A 9,804-nucleotide genomic window follows, 5' to 3' on the forward strand; every position below is an offset into this window, starting at 1 on the left:
GAGATTTCCCTTAAACAGAACTTTGATAAGAATGGGCTTAGCAAGGACCCTCCAAGTCTATTGATTTTAGGCAGTTTGGGGGAAGGTCAAATATCCTTCAAAGAAAATAATCAAGGCAAAGAGACATATTTTGAGGTGGCCAATTTTGGTTCCCCACAGTCCTGCCTTTGAAACTAAGAATTTTCACAGTCCTTTTGAAACTTAAAGAAATTTCATAGTCCAGAAGCTGAGTTGATAGATTTTTCCATCTCATTGAACACATTTCTTAGTCCTGATAATAGATCAGTCCAGTTAAGTTCATTTTAGAAGGCAGTGATGCAGGTGGGCTCCCAAAGTTAGGCTATATTGTGGAAGCAAGCAATTATGTATTTAATAAGAAACATTTCTATGGAAACAAAAGAAAAACAAGGTTAATGGTTAGAGCTAATTACAAACCAGTTTCTGAGTTCAGAGGACATCCAGTTAAGAATATTTCTAGATATCAGAAGATGTCACCAGAAAGCATCAACTCTATGTAGTTACTGGAGATATTGAGGAGGTCCCACCTAGTTATGAAAATGATCCACAGGGACCTCCATGTAAATAATAGAGTATGGTCTACACAGAAGTGTGGAAGGTAGACAGTACCTCAGACCTCAAGTTGTGCCTTTCATCAGAAAGGAATAAGTCCTATGTTCACAAACTACTTTCAGTAATGAAGACAACATCCTCCACCTTCAGCTCCTTCTTTCTGCTATTTTCAATCCATCTTATTATTTAGCAAATATTGAAAGAAAATTGGTAGACCCCTTAGATGTTTGAAAGAAAGGAATCCAATCCAAAACCAGTGGAATAGAATTAAAATCTAATAGTAGTATGGGAGTGATGGGGACCCTCTAAAGATAGATGAGCTGTGTGTGAGGAAAGAAGGACTTCTCACCAAGAGGATCAGAGAAACATATGTGCAGAAGGTGACATTTATGTTTGGGCCACATGGTAATGGAGAGCAAGGAAGATGTGGCTTTCAGGGACCACTTGAATATATAAAAGTTGCTCATGAGTTGGAAGTTTGGCTGGAAAGAAAGGATGCAAATATGTAGACGTGGAAAGATAGGAAAGGAAATCATGGCTATAAATTTTTTATTTTTTGGTAAATCTAGGAAAAGGTATGTAGGTGTTCATTGTACTATTCTTTCAAGTTTTTTCAAGGTTTGCAATATTTTTTTTTCTCTGTCGTTTTAAATTTAGCATAAGAAATACCTGTGTAGACTTCAGTCTGAGGAGATCCATCTACAGGATATAAGCCTGAGAAAAATCTCTTCTTTGTGCAATTCAAGGGATTCCAGAAAAAAGAGCTGATTTTTCCCCAATTCCAAATGGAAGTTATTTCTATGACTCTCTCATTTCACAATATCCTCTTTCTTAATATTACTTAGTTGTGCTGTCTGTCACTGAAAGTTCACCCAGGAACGCAGTATATTGTGTACACATTACATTAGGTTCATTCAGAATGGATTTACGAATATTCACGATTGCATCGAGATTTCAGTTTTTCTCATTCTTGTTTTCTCGCTCTTATGCATAGGCACTCAGACACTACAGATATTCACACTCATGTAGAGTTATATTTCTTACCTAAACTCTCCAACCTTCTTCTCCAACATCTTAAATAATCTTCATGTGAACCTTGGGAATCATTCAGCTTCAGAAAATTCTGTTAAATATACCTCTGAAGGACTGTGATTTCAGTGACTTCTCTTCTATCTTACTATTTATTTATTTGTTTATTTATTTATTTATTTATTTATTTATTTATTTATTTATTTACATTTTGGTGAGGAACATTGGCCCTGAGCTAACACCTGTTGCCAATCTTTCTCTTTTTTTCTTGAGGAAGGTTGCCCCTTAGCTTACATCCGTGCCAATCTTCTTTTTTTTGTATATGGGTCACCACCACAGCATGGCTTGATGAGTGGTGTAGGTCTGTGACTGTGATTCGTACCTATGAGCCCTGGGCTGCTGATGTCGAGTGTGGGAACTTAACCACTATACCACCAGGCCAGCCCCTTCTCTTTTATTTTTATGTGGAAAAGGGCAGACTCAGGGAATAATACTTTCTTGGCTCTTCCACACTGATTGACAATGCTCCATGATGTTTATCAATTCGTTGATCCCAGGGCTAGTGTGAGAATTATCAGAGGGAATATAGTTGGATGTAGCTGTGGAAAAATTCTGCTGACGGTGAGGTGGTTTCAGTGGGAGCAATTACGATACAACTCAGACACAGATGCTTAGGAGCACACTTTTTGTCTAGGGTCTAAAAGTTTCTAACGGCAACAAAGATTCTCTCCTTGACCAAACTCTACTGAGGATCCCCTGAACTTTTCAACTAGGCCTCAACTTTTGGACCTCATTTTTGCCTCTCTATTGTCCAATTGTAGCAAAAATCATGCTAAGACAGTGTAGCCAGAATCTCTCATCCTCCATATCTGATCACCCTCTAATCAAGTTCCTCATTCTCCACCATCCCCCAAGTGAGATCTGATCACCCTGGCCTGTCTTCAGCAAGAATCCTGTTAAGTCAGTTTAGCCAGGATTCTACCTTACTCCTGATGTTTCCTATTAGTAGTTTTCCTGTTGGGAAATAAATGTCCGTCCTTAGAGATTCTGAGCAACTTCCTTCGACAGTTCCAGCCATCTAGGGTGATTCTGGAAGTGTGACACACAAGTATGTGAAGGAGCCATTGGACCTGAAGGGGTTGTGAAAGTGACAGTGAAGGAGATCTCAATGGGCTGATGAGCAAAGTGGATGATGGAGTTCCCACAAGATACACATGTATCCAGGAAGTCCATACTGGATCCCTCAGCAATTCTCACTTGCTCGACCTTCAAAGTTTTTCAAAATTCTCATCACCTCCACCACCATTAGCACCCTAAGTCATGTCTTCATTATTTCTTTCATGGACTATTGTGGTAGCCTCTTAATTGATCTCTCTGTTCTTGTCCTTACTGATCTTCAGTCTACACATAACAGTAGCCCCTGCAATTCTGTTCAAACATGCATCACTATTCTGCTCTTCAAAACCCTCCAAATGCATCCCATCTTATTTAATGTGAAAGTCAAAGTCCTCACGTTGGTCTAGAAGGTCCTACAGACCTGGTTCCTTGACCTCATTGTTTTTCTGACCTCAACTGCCTCTCTCCTCCTCTCATCTAGTTACAAAGGCCTCCTTGCTGTGCCTTGGATGATCTGGGTAATCTCCATCTCAGGCCCTTGTATGTCTGGTTTGTGGACTGAGATTTATGCTGCAACATGAAAGTTTTTCTAGTTTAAAAAATTTTAAAATCTAGGATCTACAACCAGAAATGAAAGAAGTAAAAACAACTCCCGGCAGCCATAAATCTCATAAAAATTAAACAAATAAAAGCTGAGCTTATATATTGAATAATGTTTTCCACTTCATGCCAACATTTTGAATGTATATATATAGTTCGATGCAGCTTCATAAGTATCTGTCATTTTTAGGGAGTCATGTTAACAGAAAATAATAACAATAATCAATTGTTTTCTTAACCATATTTTCCAATGATTTGAAGAGTAGAAAAGAGTGAAATGAGATATTCATTCATTGACTTTTTAAATTCAAAAATTTTTATGAGTGTTTTCTATGTTCTACTTGCTGTGCCAGGTGCTGGTGATACAATAAAAAAGCATAGTCCTGCTGGGGGAGATAGGAAGAAGGAGGAGAGGAATTGGAAACAAGGTCCTGAGTACTATGGTTGACCTAAGCCCAGGGCACTGAGGGAATGTGCGGGAGGGGTGGCCAGCAGGCCTGGGGTTCAGAGGCAGTTCAGGGTAAGGACTTCGTACAACGTCAGGTCTATATTGTTGGTGAGGTATATATTCTAAATCAAGGTGTGCTAACTTCAAGGTACCTGCTCTCAGCCACAGGAGTGTGGGCTTCTATTGGAAAAATCTTCAAGAAATGGTTAGTTAATCTACTCATATAATAGAATCAGAGGAGGAACTTAATTTGGATGTGTTTATTTCATTAAGATGTGATTACTTCATGAAAGACCATATAGAATCCAATGCCCAAGTTGCATTATTTTCTAATATGTGTCTTAGCTCCCTTTCTGGTAGCAGGAATGTAGTGGGAATGTCTGAGTACGTATATATTTTTGCTTTTCTTATTGATACTTTTATTTAGAAAATTGCAGATTCCCATGCGCTTATAAGAAATAACAGAGAGAGAGAGATATTACCTTAACCCAATTTCCCCTAATGATCATTTCACAATCTATACGTATATCAAAACATCAAGTTGTACATGTTAAATGTAGGCCATTTTTACTTGTTAATTACAGCACGCTAGAGCTAGAAAAAAAAAAACCCACAACAATTCCAATGTGATAAAATTGGGTATATTTCAAATCTGCTTTCTTTATTTCTTCCAAGGCTGTATTGCAAAAGCAATATCCACCTCTCCTGCTAACAATTTAATTTCTCTACTTCCTTTTGTAACATGAAGCCCATCTTTTTACTTTGTTTGTTCAGAATCTTTGAAAGTCATGTGTATCTTCATTGAAATATAAAAATTATTTAGAAATCCTTTAGTCAATACAATTGATTTGATGCACAAACATTTTCACAGGTGTTGAGAGAGAGAGTGATTAGTCTATACCATATCAGAAGGCACAAATATTCTCTTCAGTCTCCTCACGGCTGACTTCATTTCCTGGTTCCTCAGTGTGTAGATCAAGGGGTTCAGCAGAGGGGAGATGACTGTGAAGGTGATGGAGACAGCTCTGTCCGTGGTGAGAGAAGTGAAGGGCCGGGCGTAGACATAGATGCAGGGCGCAAAGTGCAGGGTGACCACAAGGACGTGTGAGGTGCAGGTGGAGATGGCTTTCCTCCTGCCCTCCCCTGCCTGAGACCTCAGCATCATTAGGATGACTGTGTAGGACACAAGCAGGATGATAAACCACAGTGTGGTGAGCAGTCCATTATTGGAAATCATCAGCAGCTCAAGTGCAAAAGTGTCTGTACTGGCGAGTTTGAGGACCTGGGGGACATCACAGTAGAAGGTGTCAAGAACATTGGGTCCACAGAATGGGAGAGGCAACAACAGGCAAATCTGCACGATGGAGTGGACAAAACCCCCAACCCAAGAGGCAGCTATTAACCCAATGCAACGGCCTCCACTCATGATGGTCACATAGTGCAGGGGCTTGGAGATGGCCACATACCGATCTATTGCCATCACTGACAAAGAAAATGCATCTGCTCCGCCAACAGGGTGGAAGAAAAACGTCTGGATGAAACAGCCATTGAAGGAGATGGTCTTTCTCTGTGACAGAAGGTCCACCAGAACCTTGGGTGTTGTGATGGAGGAAAAGCAGATGTCGGCAATAGATAAATTACGGAGCAAAAAATACATGGGTGTGTGAAGGTGGCATTCACAGGTCACAGTGAGCATGATGAGGAGGTTTCCCAGCAGAGTTGTCAGATACACCAAAAGTAGGAAAAGAAATAAGACCAAGTTCAGGTCTTGATTCTGGGTTAGGCCAAGGAAAATAAATTCTTTTACCCTGGTGCAGTTTTTCCACTCCATTGAGTCATCTTCTTTCTCTCTCTTTTGTTTCAAGCTGCTTCATTTGAAAATACTTGGCTATTTATTTTCTTGTCTTCCTAAGCAGTAAGAATGCAATTCAGTATGTTCCTCCTTTGGCTGTGGTATTGCAATTAGTTGAGTTGTCCAAATTTTGAAGATTGCAGTCGGTTTGGTGACCAAATCAAATTATCACATGCAAAGTCATTCAGTAATTCTTTTCCTGTAAAACTACTGTTGAAAAAAATAAGCATTCATGTTTGGTAGTGATTTTTACATAGCATGTTTCATTTGATTAATTTACTTTAGTTTTTAATTTTACTTTTTTTTATTCCATACTAATTTACTGAATGTCAGGAACTACCTAAAGCATTAAATACAAAGATAAGTAAGACATGGTTCAAACCATCGTATACTTATAGTCTACAAGTTTAATATTAATATTAGCAAATATTCTGTTGACCTCAAGAGGCTCTAGTCTTGCTGAAAAAAAAATAGATATCATTCTGTTTCTTATTGCAATGTTGCTGTGGCATGAATCAGTTTCCTTGCTCTTGGCTGTTTTATGCCAAATTTCTTAAAATTACAACCTATTGTTCCATGCAAGTATCTTGGGATTGTGATTACTTGGTACTAATCAGATTATTTGCTTAATAATTATTTTAAAATATTTAAAATTTATAATTGGGAAACAGATTGAAACAATATGTAAATCGCATTCTCAAAGAATTATTAATTTCTTTTATTGTGATAAAACACTTAAACATGAGAGCTATTCTTTTAACAAATTTTTAAGTGCCCGATACAGTATAGCCACCGCGTTGTACAGCAATTCTCTAGAGCTTACTCATCTTGCATAACTGATGTGATCCTTTCTTGAGTATGGGGGAGAGAATAAAGACAGTGACCCTCTTCTGAGAGGTGCTTCATACTGTATCAACCACACTCTCCTCTGCCTCTTTTCCTTTGTGGATCAAGCTAAGAGAGTGGAGGGATCCGACAGCAGGGAGAGACTTTGGTATCATTAGAATAATGCCTGTTTTTTACAAGCTGTTATTGTAAACATTTAACATTATTGTTAACATTTAACATTAACATTAAACATATTAAAAACATTTAACGTTGTTGATCATCCTCAGGAAATTTTGTAATTATTATTTGCTTCATCTTATGCTTAGCAAGTGTAACACATTGCAATCTTCAAATGTATATGGATAAAGTGGACCACATTTTCAGTGTTTGCAACCTAGCAAAAGTGGATGATTTGTATAAATTGATGAACATAATGCATGCTAAAATGTGAAATGTGTCATGAGAAAACTAGAGGTAGATTTGAGCGAAATAGCAGATATCATGTTTTCCAGCAGTAACAAAAGCTACGATTTTTGAGTGTTTGCCATGTGTGAAGAATTATGAAAAGTTGATTTATCTAATTTTCACCACCATCCCTTAGAAGGTATTAATGCTATTTTTGTTTTTCACATGGAATATATTGTGAATCTGTTTGACTGAAGGAAAGGAAGAGATGGAAATAGGGTGGAAGAAAGAATATTTTTTTCCCTGCAGTATTACATAAATAGGGTCTCATTTTGTATAACAAGAATGTTTGATAAAGTCTGTCTGAAGACAAGAATTTGGCAGAAAGGGCCTCTGCAAACCCAATTTACATTGACCTAGTCTGAGCCTGCCTCGCCGATAGGCAACTCTAAGGATCACAATAAATGCATGATGCTTTCTCTCACCCTGAATGGACCACATTGCTGAATTCCTCTTAACACATCATCTCTCTTCCCAATAGTTAGCACCCACCTTGTTTGTTTCTGTCACTGAGATGATCATCTTGGCTCTGAAGCATTTAATATACCTGGAAAATATCAAAGTCAAACTATTTACACATAATCCATAACGCCACCTTGATTTCACCTTACATAACCTTAACCTTAGCTAAACATTTAACATCTTTTCCTAATTCTTTTGATCTTGAAACTCCAACTTCATATTGTGTTATTAGGTACAGAGCAGAACAGAACACTGGTGCCATTAATTCTTGAAAATTTTGTTTCTGAAGGTAGAACCTTTTGGAAGACTAAATATCTTCGTGTCTTTGCTCCCCTTTCAAGAGAAAAGGGCAGATTCAAAGAATCACATCTTGAAGAATTTCCACTATGTCCCTGTCTTATGGGAAAATCCCTCAGCCTCAGGCTTAATATAAGAATTGCAAAGGGAATAATATTGGACACGGAAGTGGAAGTCAAGCACCTGCTTCTACTGTGGGTGATGAAGTTTCAGTGGGAGTTATTAAGAAGTTACTAATACACGCAGAATTGTAAACACACGTACACACAGATGGACACATTTTGATTGGTGTCCAAATTATTTAGATGCAAGAGGTAATTGATCTGCTTATCCATAGCTCAATCAGAATTATTTTAAAACATGCCAAATGCTGTGCCAGAGAGACTACAAAGGTCCAATTTTCATGGCTTGGAAGGCCGAGAGGACACTATATATAAATAAGTTTCAAGTAGATTTCCCCCAAAATAGAAGAGAACTGGACCTCAAATCCTTTGCTACCAGTCCAGTTTCTAATTATATTCAGAATGATTATAGTCTCATGATGTTGGTATAAGTCTCCACATGTAGAGAAATATAACTTAGATGATGTTTGGGGGGGTGCACATTTTTCCTGTTTTCCAACACTCTACTCATATAGAATCCCTCAATTTGGATTTCAGCCAGATAAGTATGTCAGTAAAGCTGTCTACAAAGTTACAATAGTCATTTAAGACTAACTCAAATTATTGACTAGTTTGACCTTGTGTAGAATGCACTTCTGCTCTTTCCAGAATGCTGGTGAGTTTGGAGTTCCTGCTTTTGCATTTTGTTTTATTGTGAAATAATGCTGCAATGAACATCGAAGTGCCGATGCAGCTTCATGGTCTTAATTTCACTTCCTTTGGATATATACCCAGAGATGGGATTGGTGGATCATATGGTAGTCCTATTTTTAGTTTTTTGAGGAACCTCTATACTTGTTTCCATAGTGGCTGTACCAATTTATCTTTCCACCAACAGTGCCCAAGTGTTTCCTTTTCTTCACATCCTCACCAACACTTGTTATCTCTTGTCTTTTTGATGATAGCCATTCTAACAGGTGTGAAGTGATATCTCACTGTGGTTTTGATTTGCATTTCTCTGTTGCCTAGTGATGTTGAGCACCTTTTCATGTACCGGTGGGTCATTTGAATGTCTTGTTTGAAAAAATATCTATTCAGTTCCTCTGCTCATTTTTAAATCTGATTGTGTTTTATTTTTGCTATTAAGTTTATGAGTTCTTTACAGATTTTGGATACTAACCCCTTATCTGATATATGATTTGCAAATATTTTCTCCCATTCTGAAGGTTGTCTTTTCATTTGTTGATTGTTTCTTCTGTTGTGCAGAGGCTTTTTAGTTTGATGTAGTCCCATTTATTAGTTTTTGCTTTTGTTGCTCGTGCTTTTGGTGTCATATCCAAAAAATTTTTTCCAAAACCAATGTCAAGGAGCTTTTCTGCTATTTTTTCTTCTAGGAGTTTTATGGTTTCAGGTCTTATGTTTAAATGTTTAATCCATTTCCAGTTAATTTTTGTGAGTTGTATAAGATAGGGGTCTGATTTCATTGTTATGCATGTGGTTATCCAGATTTCCCAGTATCATTTATTGAAGAGAGTTTCTTTTCCCTGTTGCATATTCTTGGCTTCTTTGTTGTAAATTAGTTAACTGTATATACATGGGTTTAGTTCTGGGCTCTTGACTCTTTTCCGTTTGTCTGTTTTTATGCCTGTACTGTGCTGTTTTTATTATTATATCTTTGTAGTATATAGTTTGAAATCATAAGTGTGATGCCTCCAGCTTTGTTCTTGTTTCTCAGGATTGCTTTGGCTGTTAGGGGTCTTTTGTGGCACCACAGAAATTTTAGGATTTATTTCCCCACTTTTGTGAAAAATGTCATTGGAATTTTGATGTGGATTGCATTGAATCTGTACATCTCTTTCGGTAGTAGGTACATTTTACAATATTAGTTCTTCCAATCTATTAGCATGGAATATCTTTGTGTTTACGTGTATCTTCTTCAATTTCTTCCATCAAGGTCTTATGGTTTACACTGAACAGATCTTTCACCTCCTTAGTTCAACTTCTTCCTGGACATATTATTCTTTTGATGCAATTGA

The 9,804-nt window shown here is 37.5% G+C and overlaps 1 protein-coding gene across 1 annotated transcript; it reads right to left on the bottom strand.

The window, feature by feature from the left end:
- Window positions 1-4,328: 4,328 nt before the first annotated feature.
- LOC131395015 (olfactory receptor 4D10-like) lies at window positions 4,329-5,821 on the bottom strand. Its single transcript, XM_058526789.1, has one exon. The coding sequence runs from the start codon at window positions 5,592-5,594 to the stop codon at window positions 4,659-4,661; it is 936 nt and encodes a 311-aa protein (XP_058382772.1). The 5' UTR covers window positions 5,595-5,821; the 3' UTR covers window positions 4,329-4,658.
- Between the last annotated feature and the right edge of the window lie 3,983 nt (window positions 5,822-9,804).

The sequence above is a fragment of the Diceros bicornis genome, chromosome 31 (assembly GCF_020826845.1).
Source record: "Diceros bicornis minor isolate mBicDic1 chromosome 31, mDicBic1.mat.cur, whole genome shotgun sequence".
NCBI lineage: Eukaryota > Metazoa > Chordata > Mammalia > Perissodactyla > Rhinocerotidae > Diceros > Diceros bicornis.